We start from the raw sequence: 19878 nt of genomic DNA, 5'->3' as shown, positions 1-19878 counted from the left end.
ATGAGTAGTTTATTGTTTTTCTTATTACTGTGTAATGTGCAGATAGCACGGAATAAATATCGTTTACCTTAACAATATGGCGTTTTACTGCGTTACTAATATGGCGCTTCAAGTGACGTCGTCGCTTTGCATTGTGGGATAGTTTTTCCTTTACGTGTGAACAGTTCCGAGGTCAGCTGTGGCGATGATGGTTTACGTAACCATCTGGTGTAATTGATAATACTAACAGTTCCCAGATCCGTGTTTAGTTTGTTTACTATACCGGAAGTATTACGGTTTTACGAGGAATACAGGGAGTGTTGTCCATTGTCAACAAAAAAATTCGGTCCACTGAAACAAGATAGTATCTACACCCACCGTGTGTTAATTATTGTAATTAAGTGTTTGTTCACAAACAAGCCTTTTTTGTTAAGTAGTCATTGAAAAAGACAAAATGAACGTGGTTTTAGCTGTCAAGCAGTACGTCTCCAAAATGATAGAAAGCAGTGGAACGGGGATGAAGGTTTTGCTCATGGATAAAGAGACGGTAGGTTACATTAGCTGGCTGATTCTTGTAGCTCATATAACCCCGCAACTCTGAGCTCTTCGCTTTTTGTTCTAAATAGAACTTTACGAAGTATCAGATGTACTCGAACTGGGTAAATTAGACGGATGTTTTGCAAAACCTATCATTTAGCGTAATGGGCAAACTTCATTTTGGCACCCTGTGAAGAATATTCAATACTCAAAACTGCAGTACCACGGTGACAATTCACGACTGTCAGGTCGAATGTGTGTGTCATTTACATTATATGTTCTGTTTGTATAAGATCAGTACATAACAAATATTATTTTTAATTTGTTCGCACGCAGACTATGATTCTTCATGAAGTAGCTAACTAGTTATCAGACAGATTTCTTTGTCTCACATACTTTATTTTTACTGTAGACCAGCATCGTCAGTATGGTCTACACACAGTCTGAAATTCTGCAGAGAGAGGTCTACCTGTTCGAACGCATTGACTCGCAGAACCGAGAGAGCATGAAACATCTGAAGGCAATCTGCTTCTTGCGACCCACTAAGGTACTGATTCTTTGGGTTCTGATAACAATAGGTGAAATTGTGAAGTTATGTGGCTCTCAGATACCAGGTTAAACGGCAATAGACCAACAAGCAATTTGAACATGTATGTACAGTACATTCACACCCTAGGATGTTTGCGATCTGAAAATCCTGTGCACACATGCAACTCTTGATTTCGCATAAGATAATGCTCTAAAGGATGATGAGATGTGACATGACAAACAAGAGACCATTAAAATATAATAAAATATCAGCAATAAGGATATAAATGCAAAATAATAAATGCCTAATAAACTGAAAACGGTTTTTTTATGTAAGCTTAGAGCTTTGATTTGGCAGTAGAGGCCTGACAATAGTATACAAACATCTTCCTCCTCAGAGTCATGTGTTCATATTAATTTTGGACATTATTCTTTTGTGTTTAGGAGAATGTGGAGAATCTGATCCAGGAGCTGCGGCGTCCTAAGTACAGCGTTTACTTCATCTGTGAGTGAGGGGGTGGCTGGCCCCATTTTCATGTCTATACAACACAAGCTCCTAAATATGTCTCTCCTTTATAACATGTCTGCTGGGTTTCCTCTTTCTGTAGACTTCAGTAACGTTATTAGTAAGAGTGAAGTGAAGGCCTTGGCAGAGGCAGATGAACAGGAAGTCGTTGCAGAGGTTCAGGTCAGTAAGGTGGCGGGACACTGCTGAAAATATGCCTAGTGCTGCCTGGTGGGCAGTCATGGTCTGGTGGTTAGAGAGCTGGTCTTGTGACCTGAGGGTTGTGGGTTTGATTCCCAGGCCTGACACTATGACTGAGGTGCCCTTGAGCAAGGCACCTAACCCCAACTGCTCGCCGGGCTAGGGCTGCCCACCGCTCTGGGCACGTGTGCACCACAGCCCCCTAGTAATCATTAGTGTGTGTGTGTGTGTGTGTGTGTGTGTGGGTGTGTTTTCACTGCACAGATGGGTAAATGCAGAGGACAAATTTCAATTGGGGTGAAAATCAAAATTGACAAATTTGGCACATTTACAAAATGCCCTTTTGGAGCATGCAGCAGTGGTTTGCTGTAAACAACGTTTACAGTGAGGAGTAATACACAGTGAATTATAGTTCTATAATAATAATAACAACAATAACTTGTACAGACATTTATACAGTTTTTCATACATTAGATGTACAGTTTATCTCATACAAAAAATATCGCTTTGTTTTGCCCTTGCAGGAATTCTATGGTGATTTTATTGCTGTGAATCCTCATCTTTTCTCCCTCAACCTACAAGGAGTATCCAGGGTAGGAGACATGGGCATATGGGGCATGTTTTAGGCATTTAGGTGTTCCTTAACTACACTTATAATGCTGCAAAGCTTTACTCTGACATGCTGAACTTTGTTGTAATGCAGTGTCAATGGTACACAGAATATGTAGATTGTGTATTTCTGCATTTCTTTTTGCAAAATATATCACTTCTATTTTACTCAAACAGTTTATTCTCAGTCTCAGATGTACACTCTGTGAAGCTATACCTCACACACAGTGCGTGTTTGTGTGGTTGGCCTCAGGGTCGTAGCTGGGAACCGTCTACTCTTCCACGTGTCACTCAGGGCCTGACCTCTGTGCTGCTGGCCTTGAAGAAGTGTCCCATGATCCGCTACCAGCTCTCCTCCGACATGGCCAAGAGACTGGCTGAGAGTGTGAAGGTAAGGTGTACCTCCCAGGCAAAATATATACAGTATACATACTTCTATATATCTATATTGCAACCCTTTTGTAAAAAGGGCATTCTAACAGGGCAAATTATTAGGGCATATTCCAAAATGCAAATATTTCCATATGCTGTAAAGCGATGTTATATTTTTATTGTGCATTTCCCATGTGCACATGCTCTATCTATGGCTTACATTTTACCACTTTACTTCTTACTTTTTTCTAAAGCAAATCAACACTAAGGAGTATGAGCTTTTTGACTTCAGAAAAACAGAAGTGCCTCCTCTCCTCCTGATTCTGGACAGAAGTGATGATGCCTTCACACCCCTCCTCAACCAGGTGCATTTTGGATTATACAACCTTTCAGTGTCATAAGATAAATGTACAGTAGGTAATTTAGTTGCTGTTGTTAGTAGCATTGGTCACACGAGGGCAGTAGAGACCAATGTTTAAAGTGATCCCAAACCTCTGATTTTACTTTGAATTTTGTATTGTATGAAGTTACTTAATATTTATTGTTATTAGTAGAACTGCCTCCTATGGGAGCCACAATTTTTGTTTCTTCTCAGCTGTTTGCTTAGATTACATAAACAAAGTTGTTTTATTGAATGTTATTTTCTGGTTCAGCAGTCTTAGTGTGTTTATTGAACAGAAAGGTTCTGCTTTTTCCTCCTCTAGTGGACGTATCAGGCTATGGTGCATGAGCTGCTTGGCCTCAACAACAACAGAATAGACCTGTCCCGAGTGCCAGGCATCAATAAGGACCTGAAGGAGGTGGTGCTGTCTGCAGAGAATGATGAGTTTTATGCCAATGTGGGTAAATAAACACAAAGTATGGTGCTTTAATTATATTACTTATACGTATCTTAATAACATGCATATCACATCATTTCTAGCTGGGATTTCAAACCTATATTCAAATGTTATTTTGGCTGGATTAGAATGTCAGTGGGGATTCTAAAATGAATACATTTTAGTTTCAAATTTAGATTAATCTTAATCTAACCAGCCAAAGCGTTCAAAGAAGTATGCACAGAAAAACTGTGTGATCTTACTAAAGTGCTTAGAGCCTCATATACCTTCTTTCTCTCAAACAGAATCTGTATTTAAACTTCGGTGAGATCGGGACAAATATTAAGAATTTAATGGAGGACTTCCAGAAGAAAAAGCCGAAGGACCAGCAGAAACTGGAGTCCATCGCTGACATGAAGGTGAGGTTCCAGGTCACGCTGCAGCTCCTTGACCTCAGAGGGCAGGAGTCCATGGTGTGGGTCATGACCCTCGTTTACGGGCTGCCGACTCTTCTTTGCGCAGGCTTTCGTGGACAACTACCCTCAGTTTAAGAAGATGTCGGGCACGGTGTCCAAGCATGTGACGGTGGTGGGCGAGCTGTCACGGCTGGTCAGCGAGAGACAGCTGATGGAGGTTTCTGAGGTGGAGCAGGAACTGGCCTGCCAGAATGACCACTCCAGCGCCCAGCAGGTGCCCGGCCCGCCGCTCTCATTAACGACACGCCGCATGCACCTCGCTGAACAAACCGGAGAGCGTGAAACAGCGATATGTGGGCCGTGCCTCCTGAGCTGGAACAGAGCCCAGACTCATGCGAAATTATGCTGACTGAACAATAAATGGGGGACGCTCAGAGAGTATGCAGGCTTATCAGTATGCAGTAAATTAACGTATTAATGACTGAGTGGATTTTTTTTATGAGGAAACAATGTTTAAACATTAAATATTTAACTAAGAACAGTTTATAAACAGTTCGTTTCTCCATCACGTTTAACTGCTGTACATGCTTTCTTAGTGTGAACAGTCAGATTTTCCAGGCTTTCCTTAAAACCTTTGTAATGTGTGCTTTTAATAAGAATTTGAACAAAGAAACTGGAAAATCATGGAAAACACTTTGATGAACATGAAGCTGAGCTTGGGTAACATCCAAAAGGCATGGAGCGAGATGCAGGTGTGGGCAGTTATTACAGAAGACAGCAGAGCAAACAAAATTAAGGGTGAACAACAAACCTTCAGCAAATACAGGCAGCATAACATACAAGCCAATATAAGCAACAAGAACTGACAGCAGGTACTGGAAAACAAAGGGTTTAAATATAGAGACAAATGAACGGAAGCAAGGGACTGGGAACATAACAAACATTTCGTTTAAGCGGTGGTGGTTTCCCATGGACCCTGATGCTGAGACCCCCCCCTCTCCTGCTGCTACAGAACGTGCGGCGACTCCTGCAGAACCCCCGCGTGGCGGAGCTGGATGCTGTGCGTCTGGTGATGCTCTACGCCCTGCGCTACGAGAGACACAGCAGCAGCATTCTGCCCAGCCTCCTGGATGAGCTCAGCAGAAGGGGCGTGGCCGAGAGGTACCGCAAGGTGATGACCCCACCCCGTTACACTGGTCAGACTGGAGCTTTCCCCATATGTTTACGAAGTGTAACTGCTTAGGTAGACTGTGCCATATATGATATCGGTGTTGTATTTTATGTGCCACATGGAAATATTACTTTTGTGTTATGCACAGATGGTACAGTCGGTGATTGAGTACGGGGGCAAGCGGATCAGAGGAAGTGATCTCATCACCCCCACAGATGCCGTGGCCATTACAAAACAATTCTTCAAAGGACTCAAGGTACAAAGCTATACACTACATGCCATTTACTGATTTTTTACAGCCTCTTATTTGACTTTGCGTGAAATTTTTACAGTTTTGTATTATCATATATTGTAGTTGTAGTTATAGTTTTTCCTTGGTGTGTGTGTGTGTGTGTAGGGTGTTGAGAATGTCTACACGCAGCACCAGCCCCTGCTGCATGACACATTGGATCAGCTGATTAAAGGTCGTTTGAAGGACAGCCAGTTCCCCTACCTTGGGCCAAACTCTCTGCGAGACAGGTTCAACACTTCCTGCAGCTCCACTCCTTTACCTGTCCTGTATTCACCTCTGAGCTCTGCTTTGATTTTAGCTTTAGCCCTTCAGCTAACTAAGTCAGCTAACTTTAGTGCACTATTCAGAGTCCTTTTGCCTTTTTTTTAATAAATAGAAAAATAAACTCATGCGCACACAGTCCCATACCGATCCTGAAGGTATTTAGACTTCTAGAATAAAACGTTATACTATAATCATTCATGCATATTTTAGCAGCAGATGATAATATATGTATTTTTTACAGAGCAATACTTGCCAATGGCTGCATACTTTATTGCAAATCCATCCCATATGAATCTGCTATGTGATTAATGTTTGTCCCTCACTGTCCATTGCAGGCCACAGGACATTATTGTGTTCATCATTGGAGGGGCAACATACGAGGAAGCACTTACTGTTTACAACCTGAACCGCACTATGCCAGGAGTGCGCATCGTACTCGGGGGAACAACCATCCACAACACCAAGAGGTCAGTGGCTTCCTGAGAGTCTCACCTTTCCCCCTGCGGTCGCCCTGCGTTCGCCCACAGCAACACTGCTCTGTTCACAATGAGTCCACATTTCACCAGGCCTTCAACAGCATTATACAAAACGCAATCGGCGTCCCTCCATCGCTCCATTCAGCACCATTTGTCCTTGTAAAGGTTTGGGTGGTACTGTAGTGTGGAAAGTGTGGATACAAAGAAAACATTATTTTTCCAGACATAAAATCTGTGTGTATTTATTCCATGTGCACTGAACACGTTGGGCCTGCACTACACTTGTGCACTGAACCCGTTGGGCCTGCACTACACTTGTGCACTGAACCCGTTGGGCCTGCACTACACTCGTGCACTGAACCCATTGGGCCTGCACTACACTCGTGCACTGAACCCATTGGGCCTGCACTACACTCGTGCACTGAACCCATTGAGCCTGCACTACACTCGTGCACTGAACCCATTGGGCCTGCACTACACTCGTGCACTGAACCCATTGGGCCTGCACTACACAACATTTGCTTCATTCTCTCATGTGAAGTTGCATTGGATGGAGTTATTAGTAGAGTTCCAGACTCTTGCTTGTTTGATTTAATGACTGTTGATATATAACATTACTGGTACTCAGCATTGTAGACCAGAACAAAATAAGATGTGAGTCCATATGTCTTTGTCATATCAATTTAAACGTGATTGCACCGGGTGCGCATTCATCACATTTGGGTTCCCCAGGTTTACCTATATGCAACAGGCAAAATACAACAAAAATTTAAAAGAACATAGACTGAAATTATATTGTTGGCATATTTTAAAGTCACATTAATTAACGAATAATCATTTTAGTGGGTGCAAATAATTTTAGGACAGTGGCACAAAGTTTTCAATGTTGTATTATGTATATTATGGTGCATGTGGTAAACTTAGTAATAAATTGTTCTTCCCTCTCTTTCACAGCTTCCTGGAGGAAGTGACATCAGCAGTTGGTCTGGGACACGGAGACAGGACACACGGAGCCAGTCGTCCAGCAAGCAGGCGCTGAGAACTGGATCACGGCTCCCTGCGTGTGCTCTGCAGCGTGTGCTCTGACTTGGCTTCATGCTTCTGCAGCTCCTACTGCAGACATTCCATTCTAGCGCTGAATATGAGATGTTGTACTTCAAGTCAGAGAAGTCCTGATATTGTACAGGTGTCCATGATGTGAAACTAAGAAAAGTGTTGTGCATATGTAAGTTACACATGTGATCAGTAGTATAGAATTCAAAGTCATTTGAGTATTATTTTCCCAAAGAATGATGACATGGCTATCACAACCACAGCCCCAAAAATATCTGCACAGAACCCCTCTGTAATATCCATTACCCTCTGCCATATGCGAATAATGTAGATATCCTCGTTGTTCCTGTGAAAGCTTAAAACGAGAGACGTCTGTAGTCACATGCAGTGATCGGTTATTTGGCAGACTGCACATAACATTTATGTGACAAAAATCATGTGGCCTTTCTTCAAGTTGGCTGTGGTTTCATTTCATTAGTTTATGCAAGAATGCAAGGGTAAAGATATTCCTTTTACATCAGTGCTGAATCATACCTGCAAATATGTCTTTAAAAGACCATATGTAATGTAAACGTGTTTGGGGTTTGATACAGTTAGTTTGTTACACATTAATGCAGTGCATATGCTGTTACTTACAGTAACTCCTAAAATGTTTCTGACAGTACCTCCTGATTCCTAAAATGACAGATGATTGGTTCATCCACCACTATCAGTTTATACCAGTAAAACAAATTGTTTGTGCTGTATGTGACAGATGTTGAACTTTCTATGAACCTTTAATTTATTATTTGTGATGGACAGGACTTTTTAAAGGAAAATCCAGAAGTCACTTGAGTGGACACATGGACATTTACACCTAATATAATATGTGACCACAGCTGCAGTGAGATCATTAATACGGACCAGCGGTTTGGTGTGACTGTGTGTACCCTTCTCTCCTTTCTAGCTCCTTGGAATTCACCTTTGGCAATTGTACAGTGTGATATACTGCATAAATTAAATATTTTATGACTAAACCTAATAAACAAAATTCAAGCATTAGTGATGTGTTCACTATGCTGTAAGATTAATCTTGTTAAAAAAATCATTTGAATATGTCATACATAACATTTTCATATTCTTTTTCTCATGAACTTCATAGCACTTTTTCTTAAATAATTCAGCAACTAAAAAGTGTATACACTGGTTATAAAGTGATTATAAAGACTAGCTGTCTGTGCGAGGTCTAGTGCTACAAATGGCATTCAATACCAGTGTTTATAAAGGCTAGTTAAATGTTCTAAGCCCAAGTTAAGATTAGACTGAGTAACACATTTGTTCATCTCTAATATATGATAATTACACTAAACACTAAAACTGTCCTACTGTGTAAAGGCGCATATGCACATGCTTGTGTGCGTCAAGACTATTGAGATGTATTTTTGGAAACCCGAGTAGGATAGGTATAAAAGAAACTACCTCAATAAATAAAAGGTTATTAAAATAGAGAAAACAGACATGATGTACTTTAACGGCTGCTGCCATATGTCTGCCAAACAAAAGACTATTATTCTATTATTTTAAGAGATAGATGAGGTAGTTCAAGAAAAAAAGCAGCAATATAAACCAGCAGCAATATTAAAACCCTCCACAATACAGGATATTGTGTTAACTCTAGGACGTGAGAAGCTACAGTCATTCAACCTCAATATTCAAGCCGTGGTCCGTGACATCACAGCGCAGCCGTGTGTCTTCAGTAGATGGAGCAGTCGAGCCCTCCAGAGAGGAACCCCCCTCAGCCTGGCTCTCCGCAACTCTCCGCAGCTCCCGGGGAGACACCCAGGCCAATGGAGACACTATGCCCGCGTTTTGCGAATCTTCAATAAAAGGCACCGTCAAGCTATCTGGCTCCGAGAACCAGCGGTCCCCGACCGCGAATGCCCGCGTCCGGACGGTCGTCAGCACGGGCAGATAGAAACTCGTTCAAAACGAACGGAACAGCACCGACAACAGCACTAATTATTATTTTATCTTATCAGACAAGCCGGAGCGATTTGTGGACTGTAGATAAGAAAAGTCACATATCACGTTCAACATGAAGAAAAGCCATCTGGTCAAAAGGGTGAGGTGTAAATTGTGAATAAATCTAGGCTGCTACTCTAACAATACTGTGGCGCTCTTTTAAAATATGTGCGCTAGCCTAAATATTGTGGACAATGCTTTACTGTATAGGTTAATGCGGTTTATTAAATGTTTCTCGTTTCTGGTTTTCTGGTTCAAATTCGTTACATTTTTACAGGTTATACCACTTTCGTAATTCAGTGTAAGTTGGTGATATCACTGGTTTTGCTTACTCCTTTGTTATTTTTATTTACCGTGGATTCTGGGGGTCGTTTGTATATTTTTGAGTATATATATATATTTATATGAGCCGTATTTCGAGGGGCGATCAGCACAGGTAATATTTCTTTTGTTTTTATGATAGTGTGTTTAGTGTAATTGGCCACACCCTTAAAGTAACCCTGAACAATTAGCAGCTATGTGTCATCATTACATATGATCTGCATCACTTGTCATACCATTGTCTAAAAATATTAGTTTGCCGTGTGGTCCGTGTACGACGGGGTTTTCTTTTTTCCGCACGTCAATCCCTCTATTATGTAAGGCAGGCGACGCATTAACGGGCTTTGCTCTCGATACACGCAGGGTCTTCAAGATGCCAACCAGCTGTCATCGCAGCCTGACAAAGTAGGATGGATTCGCAAGTTCTGTGGCAAAGGGATTTTCAGGGAAATATGGAGAAATCGATTTGTGATGCTTAAGGGAGACCATCTATATATTTTTGAGAAAGAGGTGAGTTAAATTTTTAGAACCTCATATTTTAGTATCAAACCTCATAATGATACGTTTAGATTTATAAAAAACTCACTTGAAATCTAAACTCACTGGATGTCTAATCTGCCCAAGGAATTTGCCACCTACTGGAACATGATTGACTGATCCCCCTCCAAAATAAATGTCATGTTGGGTTGCATTAAATAAATAAGCCATATTAATTTTCATGGGCAAAAATAGATGCAAACTATAAGTATGTTTTAAAAAATGAAATCTGATCATTGCCTCTGAATACATTGTCTTTTCCTTTCCCTGTTTGATGTTGTGCACTGAAATGCATAGTTAATATATAAAGGTTGACATTAGTTTCTTGAAGTGCTTCTCTGTTCTGCCAGTGTTCTTATATACTGACATCACATTATCCGAATAAACAGTCCATTGGAAGGTCAGAGGGATTTATTTAAATTTTACAGTTCACATATGTTACTGCACATTTTTGCAGTGAAACCAGCATGAACACATGAATTATGGAAATATGTACAAAAGTATAGCAGCTGTCTCATGTCATAGTCTGAAGCCTCGCTAGTTTTCCAGTTCTGTCACTTCAGGAAGCAGGAGGGTGGAATATGTTAATACACCCCCTCCACTCCACCAAGCCATAACCGAAATCGCATTAGAAACTGCTGCTGAACAGCCCATCCCTCAATCACTCAGCTGCAGTCTTTTGGTTAAAGGACAATTACCATTACACACATTAAAAGATCAAAGATGCAGCTGGATCCCTTTATGCGCCTGAAGATGTCCAAGGCTACAAATGCAAAACCAAGGCACTGCCAACACACACACACACACACACACACACACACACACACACACATACACACACACACACACACACACACACACACACACACACACACACACACACACACACACACACACACACACACACACACACACACGAATACACTAAGCAGTTTGTTGTAAAATCTGAATGGCACAGCAAGCAATATCTCCATTCAAAAATTTCAGTTCAAGGTTAATTGATATGATTGATGGTTCGAATAAAAAATTGTGCGCAGAATCCAATCACTATTATATGGATGTTGGTGAAATAGGCTTGTTCCTTCTTGAGCAAGGATGAGTTCCTGTTTCATAATTTCTATGCTGATATTATGAATCCAACCTGGTTGTACGCTGTTGTCAATGTGCTACTCCTTTCAGAATCAAACTGGTCTCAATTTTGGTCACTTATTCATGCATTTAGCTCTGTGTGACACTGAATTAAAGCCTAGACAAGACAGAATAGTCAGAGAACTGTAGTGAGAGAGTTTCCTGGGGATTCTCATCCAAGAGACGTTGCTGTCATTGTCAGTCTGAATACAAAGGGAGGAATAGCCCTGCACTGTAATATAGCATCACATGTCTCGCTTGTGTGGGGCTGGTAATCCAGCTACAACCGACAGGCAGACAGACACATAGACTAATAAATAAGGGCATATATATATATATATATATATATATATATATATATATATATATATATATATATATATATATATATATATATATATATATATATATATATATATATAGAATCTCTCATTTAAACCTAATTCTAGACCTAATGAGTTAAATCGATGCATGTCGTATGTTCTGGTTCATAAGCTACATCTCAGGCATCAGGCAGGCGGTTATTTTTGCAGTGAGCAGAGACGGTGTCAGCAGGTTGCATCATATGCAGAGTTGTGGCGTCCTAGGTGCCAGAGGATCCTACAGGGAGAGTTGGGCGTCCTGGAGCAAGAAACTGAGTGGCAGAATATGTTACTGAGTCTTGCTTGCTAAGACAATGTCAGTTAAAGTCACATATATTACCTAAATTACCTAATATTACCTAAATTGCTGTTAATTAATGTAGAGAGAATGATAATAAAATGGCCTCTCTATTCTTACATGCCTTCTGTGTCATGAAAGGTTTGTATTATACGAGAAAGTTAACCATTTTCGAATATCTAAGCTCTTACACTCAAATGCTCGTTGTATGTGTGGTGTGAATTATTGATGCACCTGCACTTAAAGTACACGGGGTGGTGATTTCGGTTTACAACACAGTCTGTCGTACGGAGAACAGCTTCCCGCATTCAGAATCCAAACTGTGGGATGGATGTCTGTGCTCTTCAGCTTGTGCTACACAGTAGTATGACTGTGTCATTTTTTCAAAAGAGTATTCTATGGAAGGTTTATTACATATGAAAATTAAACCGCTGCCATGGTAGTCACGTCAGCGCTGATCCACTGTCTCTCAGCACGCTGCCTGTTATTTACAGAGACAGAAGACTGAGAGGTTAACATATGTCCATTATTTGAGTGATGTCAGTGTTGATGTTGCTTTCTTTATTTGGGGAAAGCAAGGTTGACCTCAAAACAAGGCTCCAAACCAGATTTAAAAAATGTGTTTTGTAAGATTCAAAGTATATTTGCTCATGTTTTTCCCGTTTTTAATTTCGGTCTACTTTGTGCCGAAGCGAAACCTCTGAGTGCCTAATTGTAGGGTAATCGTTTCGTGTTGACTACAGTTTGGAGCCAGACTGATCAACATTTTCTTTATGGTTTTCCCATGAAGGCCACCAGCACAGCCTGTGTGTCCACAGTACTAGTGCCCTGTTCCCTCTGTCCTTGCAGTGAGTAGTACGTTGTAGGACGGCCATGACACAGAGCTCATAGTCTTCTTTCCTAGTGCTGTGTTCCAAAAGTCATTAGCCCACTACTGGTAATTTGCATCTTTTTATACGCAGCCAAGTCTTACAGTCATACTTTGTCACTGAAGTAGTCATCTGGTATTTGGAGCACTGCCTTTCTCTGAGAACGGGTGCAGTGCATTAAAAAAAGCAGGGAGTGAATGCAAAATTCATAACGGCACACTTTATGCATCTTATGTATTCCTTTTTGTTCATTTTGTTTTGAGTCACACTGTTGGTTCAAGTGGGTTGGTTGGTTAGTGGGTTTATTTTTGGAGGTGGTTAATCCGGCGAGCAGGATGGCCTCATGTCTGAGCCCCCAGCAGGGGAGTGAAATATTGATGTGATGGAGAGAGGCCAGGCATCTTCCTCCAGGGGTCTTTTGCCCCATATTGCTATTAGCTCACTCTTTCTCTCTCGCTGTGATTACACACTCACGTTTTAACTATGTGACCCCAGGAGGCCAGTTAACTGGGAGTGAGGTTACATTCACCAGTGCTGAACGTATGCGGAATGAGTTTTACATGTATTTTTCCTGTTCGTTTTTATGATTTTGTATTCCTGCTGAGTGTGTTTAATATCTGCCTGTTCTTGAGGGCGGTGTTGGCATGCGTGCGCTTGCTGTTTGCTATTACACTGCACGAACTCCCTTCACTTTGATCTTTTTTTACTTGTGCCGGCTCTCTGACAGTGCATTCCTTTGTTGCTCAGGTCTGTTGCTATGGTGAATGCCTAGCAACCATACAGAATTCTGACCCAGTGGGCTGTATCTGTCCATTCACCATTATTGAGACTGTGTGGTCACTACAGTCATACTGACACACAGAGATGCCACTGATGCCTCTGTTTCCAGACAGTTTCTTTTTCTGTTTTGCGGTGAACCGCTGTGACCTGTGGCCCTCTGGGAACTGTAGTGCCAGAAGGGAATAGCTTCCTGACCCCTCTGTCAGGCTCAGTGAAGTGCTCTATTTTTTTGGACTCTGACAGGCTTAATTAGAATTGACCCCTGTTTCAATGAGGCATTTTCCCAGACGGGTCACAGGCACAATAATAGGAAGAGAGGTTGAACCAATTGAAAACAGTCCTGACCTCCTGCCTGCCATTGTCTGGAGTTTAATGACCACTTTAACGCTTGCAGCAACAGTAGTACTGAATTTAACAGCTTTGTAGTAACATTGAATTTAACACTCAATTTTTAAGTGTTTACATTAGGCAAGAATACCAACTATGCCAGAAAAAAGTCCGTAGGTGTAACGGATCTCCGTAATCTCCAAAGTATCAACAAAGCATATTTTGATCACAGATATTCCCATATTGGTGATATTCCGGTTTCTGAAAACGCTGCCAAAGTCCATCACTTTGCGTCCATAAGCAGTATTAATTAATAATGAAACGGTTGTTATTCAGTATTTAACTCCTCCCAAAAGGACACGGTAGTCATTATGTGTAAGATGAGATTTCTGCAGCAGTCGTTTCAGTGGTGTCTGCGTGGATTTGGGCGCTCACTGTCACAGCTCATGCCAAGTGCTAACAGCAGCTCACCGTGTCCCTCAGGCAGGGGTCAGTACAGGCCGCCGTGGCCCGCTGATGGGAGGGCTGCAGATGGCCGCCAGTTAACCGCCCGGGCGGCGGTTGTGTGGCTGGGCGGCGGCGGCGTTTTTGCTTTCACTTCCGCCCTGTCCCCGCAGATGAAGAACAACGGGAAGACGCACGAAGTGTTTGACCTGGTGGAGTACGAGCGCTCGGAGGAGGTGCGCAAGGCCCGGAGCCACAGCAAGAAGAACCACAGCAAGTTCGCTCTGCTTCACAGCCGGCAGCCCGGCGCCCGGGTGAGTCCTCGCGGGGCAGGAGGGGTGCGCACTGGGGACACGCCCGCGTGGAGGAGGACACGCCCGGGTGAGTCCTCGCGGGGCAGGAGGGGTGCGCACTGGGGACACGCCCGCGTGGAGGAGGACACGCCCGGGTGAGTCCTCGCGGGGCAGGAGGGGTGCGCACTGGGGACACGCCCGCGTGGAGGAGGACACGCCCGGGTGAGTCCTCGCGGGGCAGGAGGGGTGCGCACTGGGGACACGCCCGCGTGGAGGAGGACACGCCCGCGTGGAGGAGGACACGCCCGGGTGAGTCCTCGCGGGGCAGGAGGGGTGCGCACTGGAGACACGCCCGCGTGGAGGAGGACACGCCCGCGTGGAGGAGGACACGCCCGGGTGAGTCCTCGCGGGGCAGGAGGGGTGCGCACTGGGGACACGCCCGCGTGGAGGAGGACACGCCCGCGTGAGTCCTCGCGGGGCAGGAGGGGTGCGCACTGGGGACACGCCCGCGTGGAGGAGGACACGCCCGGGTGAGTCCTCGCGGGGCAGGAGGGGTGCGCACTGGGGACACGCCCGCGTGGAGGAGGACACGCCCGCGTGAGTCCTCGCGGGGCAGGAGGGGTGCGCACTGGGGACACGCCCGCGTGGAGGAGGACACGCCCGCGTGGAGGAGGACACGCCCGCGTGGAGGAGGACACGCCCGCGTGGAGGAGGACACGAGCAAAGGACAGACTAGGGTTGACACTCCACGTCGTCCTCGCTTTAGGGTTCTCCCTTATTACCATCAGTACCATTCAGAATTATACTTCTGAGATAAAAGTGGACAGATGTGCTGATTCTTTGACAAAGTAATACCTTGATATTAATTTTCAGATCCAACAACCAAGTGAAAATGTATTAACAATAACTAAATGAGACGAGAGGACCCCCTCAAACCGTGCTGCAACTGTAGGCAAACAATTTAAACACAATTTCATGTACAGCAATATTTTTTGACAGATACATGCACTAATCCTATTGCGCTGCTACTGCCCAAAGTGTCGTCTCCTGTGGAAGGGAAATACATAATGAACACCAGGCTTCAGTGTTAAGACTGTCACAATCTTGCCCCTCATCCTTACAAATGTGTCAGCCCGTCTGACCCTGCTGTCATTACTGTGGATCTGACAGTCCACCCAGTTTGCTTGTAAGATTACTCCCATGACCAGATTGAACAGATGTGTGTGTGAATAATAGAGAGGGGGTACTATAGGTTTAAGAATTAATGCTTATTTTTTCATTGTCCATTTGCCTTTACCTCATTATGCCATCTGTAGACTGATGGCTTTAGCTTGTTTGGAATGGCTTTAGGGAGCATGTGTTGCTGCGTTACAGCAGAATTTGAGTAGCTTTGTGTTTCATGCAAAGCTTAAATCCAAACATGTACTTCCCCTCTTTCTCAACGTCTTTTATCAATGCCATCATATTCATTAAATAGACAGTTGCCTACTTGATACCAGAGGTTTTTAAGATAAATAAACACACTTGACTTAAGGTAGACATGTTCTCGTTTACATGTTCCCTTAGACTCCCAATCTTGTATTTTTGGCTGTCAGTCCAGAGGAAAAAGAGTCCTGGATTAATGTTCTAAACACTGCGATTAACAGAGCCAAGAACCGCATTCTGGATGAGGTGAGCTGAAGACCCTTCTCTCTCTCTCTCTTTTCCTATCGCTGTTCCTTGGTGTTTAATTAATCTATTTCTATTTGTATTTGTAATTGTTGTCCTGTCTCCTGCTCCCACCCATTTGTTCTTCTGGTTTTATATGCAGGATCTGATCATATCTTTTCTGCCCCTCCTGTAGTGTGCCACGGCCCCTCCCTCCCTCCCTCCATCCCCCGTTCCCTCCCTCCCCTTGTGTCTAGGTTTGAATTCTTTTAGCCCCATTAGAGGGATAGAGCTCAATGGGACTAGAACGCTTTGTCTCTGTAATCCTTTTAGAGGACACAACAAAGCACTGCATCTGTCAAAAAATGTAAAACCTGTCACTATTGTCCCTTTTTCCTTTGAAAGGGATGTTTTGTTGAAAGGCATTTTAAGTTGAGCAAAATTTAGCAAATATATCAAGCTAATATAATATAAGAGACAGGAATCAAATGAAGACAACCTAAGCCTTAATCTCCAATATTTTATATCAGTAAATAACCTGATTCAATAAATAGGAGTGGTAATATGCTTTACTTTACTATCTGCCTGCCTGCAGTGTTTTTCGCTAACACTCTGAGGTTAGCGGTGAGCTCAGGCTGACTGAAGTCCCAGTGATTTTAACACCTGCACTCCTGTGAGAGTGTGAAGTGTGAGAACACAACAAATGAACTCACTCTAAATCTGTGAATCGAGCATCTCCTATATACGGCACCTTATACACACGCAACTGTGAGGTGATGTGCTTGCGGTGTCGTCTGTGGAACAAACCTCTAGGATTAAGCTTCCAGGAAATGACATAAATCCATTTCCTGCTTTAACCAGCAGTTTTGTTGTCCTTCTTTGTGCAGGTCACAATTGAGGAGGAGAGCCTGTTGGCTCACCCCACACGTGACCGTGCCAAGATCCCCCTCAGGCGACGCCTGCCCACTCGGGCTCATCTCCTGGCTGTGGTAGGTGGCATTTCAGGAGTCACTCTGCGCTCAGCCAGAAATCAGTGGTTTTTCCTCATTTGTGCACTTAGCCACGTGCCAGTGTGAAACAGTTCTCCGTCTGCTTTATGTGTCTTGCATGTTGTGCATATATGAACATCTTATTTGTGAGTAGTATTGCAGAAGCAGTTCTGACAGACTTAAAAGAGGATGTGTGGAGACGGAGGAGGAGCTTCATTTCTGTTTTCCTGTTTCTCTGGAACTTCACAAAAGTGGAGATGAGACACTGATGTATTCCAGTGATAATTGATGTATTCCAGTGATGATTCCAGTGAGAATGATGTTTCATCCACAGGCCTCCACGAGTTCAGAGGGAATGCTGACCCTGGACCTGGTGCATGAGGAGGACAGCACACTGCTTGAGGAGGATCATGCTGTGTGGGTCAAAGACAACCATGGGAACTTAGACTTGTTGGCTCCTGCTAGGAAACGTGCGGGTACAGATGTCTCCAGGCCCCGCGCAACTCCAGCAGAGGATGGGGTGAAGACCAGCAGCCTACCCCGTGGGAGTGAGCTGTGCTGGTGCCACCAGGACCAGTCACACCTAGCTCAGCCTGGTTTGAAGCTCTTATCTCAGGGAAGGAGTCGCTGTGGGTCTATGGATGACGCCCTGTCCCGAGGAGAATGGCGGTCCACCAAGAATGATGGTCTCAGTCGCCCGGGCAAGCTGTGCCAGAGTCCCACGAGTCACCTGGAGGACCTGATCAGCCAGCGGCTACAAAGAACCCAGGAGCTACTGGCTGAAATCCAGGAGCAGGTACCCCACAGGACCCAGATAGGCTCTCAGCCCCATCTGAGAGGCTTCGACTCCCCACGTCTACGACATTTGAGGGGCTCGGAGTCTCCTCATTGCAAGAGCTCAAACTCCCACAACTCAGTTCATGGGAAAAATACCAACTCTTCCCCGCAACGTAAGGCCAGAGACTCACCCACTTCAAAGACGAAGGGCTCGCCCCACGTAAAGGCAAAGGATTCCCCTCTGTGGATGACCTCAAAGTCCCCTCATTCCAAGGGTTCCCTCCGTTCAAAGAGCATCGATTCGCCCGATTCAAAGGGTTCCAACTCACCCCTTATGAAATGCATCGACCTGACCCACATCAAGGGTTCAGACTCACCGCTGTCTGCTGGTTCAACCTCGCCCCATGTAAAGAACATGGACTCACCCAGTTTGTGGCTTTTAAGTTCTCCCCATCTGAAAGGGCCAAGAGGAGTGGACTCTCCTCTCAGCCACGCACCAGACTGGGAGAGCAGGAGGGCCACAGCCGAACGGCTGCTGCAGGAAGCGATCTCCTCCTGGGAGGAGGCGAGGGACGTCCTGGCAGAGGTGAAGGAGCTTCAGGCCAGACAACAGCGGGCAGAGCAGAGCAAGACTGCAAACACCTCCATGTCCTCACAGGACAACAAACATAAAAGCCCCTAATATCTCCATAGCCTCATGGCTTTATGGAACTCATGGGCATATTCTGAATGAGTATGATGAGAGAGCACAAGAAACACAAATTGCACTAGGAATGTTTTTATTTTCCTCTGTAAATACTCTCACAATACATTTTTGATATTTTTCATTGCACCTAATGGATCTCCTCTTTCTGCACTGTAAATTACTGCAATCTTATTGTCAGTCGTACTGTCTCAGTAATGTAAAGGTTCACTTCTGCTTTTGTTAAGAATAGGAGGGTTTTTTTTGTCGTTATACCCCCCTCTGTGGACCTCGAGGGTTTGTGGCACACTTTGTAGTTTGTTTCAAGGTTAAATCTGTTTTGGGTAGTGTGCACTGACTTTTTCATGCTACACAGAGCAGTGGGCTGTCAGTTCTAGGTCAGACGTCGTTGTGACCCACACGTGCACAAACCCTGGGGCCAGACATTTCACACATGCCCCTCTCTGGCCACCTGGCCGTAATGTACATTTGTATTTCGTTCCAAGTTTTTTACTGTATTACAGATATTTACATGGCAATATCAAATGGCATTTACAGTGACGTTTGCATATTTAAGTTACTGTGTACTGAAAATACAGTACATATGTTTGTGAATTTATGAATAAAAATATTCCTTTTGATTTTACCATTAATTCAGTGTTTATTCAGTAAATCTTCTAGAAAATAATCCACTATGCTTCTTCATCGCCTTCAAAGTCTGCTCACTGCTCAGCTATACTACATATATTTTATTATTACATATTATTATATGCTTTATGGACATGTAATATATAAACGCATTTACTTCAGCATAATAAGAGGGTATATTTAGGTGTATTGATGTACCAGTGATCCTTAATGTTTAATCCTGAGAATTTACAGAGTTTGTCACATCAAACAGAGGATTAAGGAACTGTGTATAGAGGAGAGGAGGAGTGCACAGAGGAGAGGAGGAGGAGTGCACAGAGGAGAGGAGGAGTACACAGAATGAGTGCAAAGAGGAGGGGAGGAGTGCACATAGGAGAGGAGGAGTGCATAGAGGAGAGGAGGAGTGCACATAGGAGAGGAGGAGTGCATAGAGGAGAGAAGGAGTGCACAGAGGAGAGGAGGAGTGCAATGAGGAGAGGGAGTGCACAGAGGAGAGGAGTGCATAGAGGAGAGGAGGAGTGCACAGAGGAGAGGAGGAGTGCAATGAGGAGAGA

General features: G+C 43.8%; 2 protein-coding genes across 3 annotated transcripts; both read left to right on the top strand.

Annotated features, from left to right (window-relative positions):
• Positions 1–258: 258 nt before the first annotated feature.
• Positions 259–8262, top strand: vps45 (vacuolar protein sorting 45 homolog). The gene is made up of 15 exons (XM_077008875.1): positions 259–526; positions 929–1063; positions 1489–1549; positions 1653–1732; positions 2275–2343; positions 2613–2750; positions 2986–3096; positions 3436–3570; positions 3855–3968; positions 4072–4239; positions 4978–5136; positions 5285–5392; positions 5534–5655; positions 6028–6159; positions 7123–8262. Exons 1-15 carry the CDS (start codon positions 434–436, stop codon positions 7205–7207), a joined length of 1710 nt encoding a protein of 569 aa, XP_076864990.1. The 5' UTR covers positions 259–433; the 3' UTR covers positions 7208–8262.
• Positions 8263–8939: 677 nt separating this feature from the next.
• Positions 8940–19251, top strand: plekho1a (pleckstrin homology domain containing, family O member 1a). 2 transcript variants are annotated; one of them, XM_077008873.1, is made up of 6 exons: positions 8940–9322; positions 9907–10053; positions 14462–14602; positions 16148–16252; positions 17116–17217; positions 17552–19251. In XM_077008873.1, exons 1-6 carry the CDS (start codon positions 9296–9298, stop codon positions 18674–18676), a joined length of 1647 nt encoding a protein of 548 aa, XP_076864988.1. In that variant the 5' UTR covers positions 8940–9295; the 3' UTR covers positions 18677–19251. The 2 variants fall into 2 exon arrangements, with proteins under 2 accessions (XP_076864988.1, XP_076864989.1); XM_077008874.1 differs by lacking the exon at positions 14462–14602.
• The last annotated feature ends 627 nt before the right edge of the window (positions 19252–19878 follow it).

The sequence above is a fragment of the Brachyhypopomus gauderio genome, chromosome 6, assembly GCF_052324685.1.
Source record: "Brachyhypopomus gauderio isolate BG-103 chromosome 6, BGAUD_0.2, whole genome shotgun sequence".
In the NCBI taxonomy this organism is placed as follows: Eukaryota; Metazoa; Chordata; class Actinopteri; order Gymnotiformes; family Hypopomidae; genus Brachyhypopomus; species Brachyhypopomus gauderio.
This window is presented reverse-complemented; position numbering and strand designations above follow the sequence as displayed.

What these genes read in the sequence shown, in the direction of transcription:
- vps45 (XM_077008875.1), top strand. Translation starts at nt 434, where the DNA reads ATGAACGTGGTTTTAGCTGTCAAGCAGTACGTCTCCAAAATGATAGAA. An exon ending in AGTCCATCGCTGACATGAAG is followed by an intron (nt 3,969 to 4,071) that starts GTGAGGTTCCAG and finishes TTCTTTGCGCAG; the next exon opens with GCTTTCGTGGACAACTACCC. An exon ending in AATTCTTCAAAGGACTCAAG is followed by an intron (nt 5,393 to 5,533) that starts GTACAAAGCTAT and finishes GTGTGTGTGTAG; the next exon opens with GGTGTTGAGAATGTCTACAC.
- plekho1a (XM_077008873.1), top strand. Translation starts at nt 9,296, where the DNA reads ATGAAGAAAAGCCATCTGGTCAAAAGG. An exon ending in GCCGGCAGCCCGGCGCCCGG is followed by an intron (nt 14,603 to 16,147) that starts GTGAGTCCTCGC and finishes ATGTTCCCTTAG; the next exon opens with ACTCCCAATCTTGTATTTTT. An exon ending in GGGCTCATCTCCTGGCTGTG is followed by an intron (nt 17,218 to 17,551) that starts GTAGGTGGCATT and finishes TTTCATCCACAG; the next exon opens with GCCTCCACGAGTTCAGAGGG.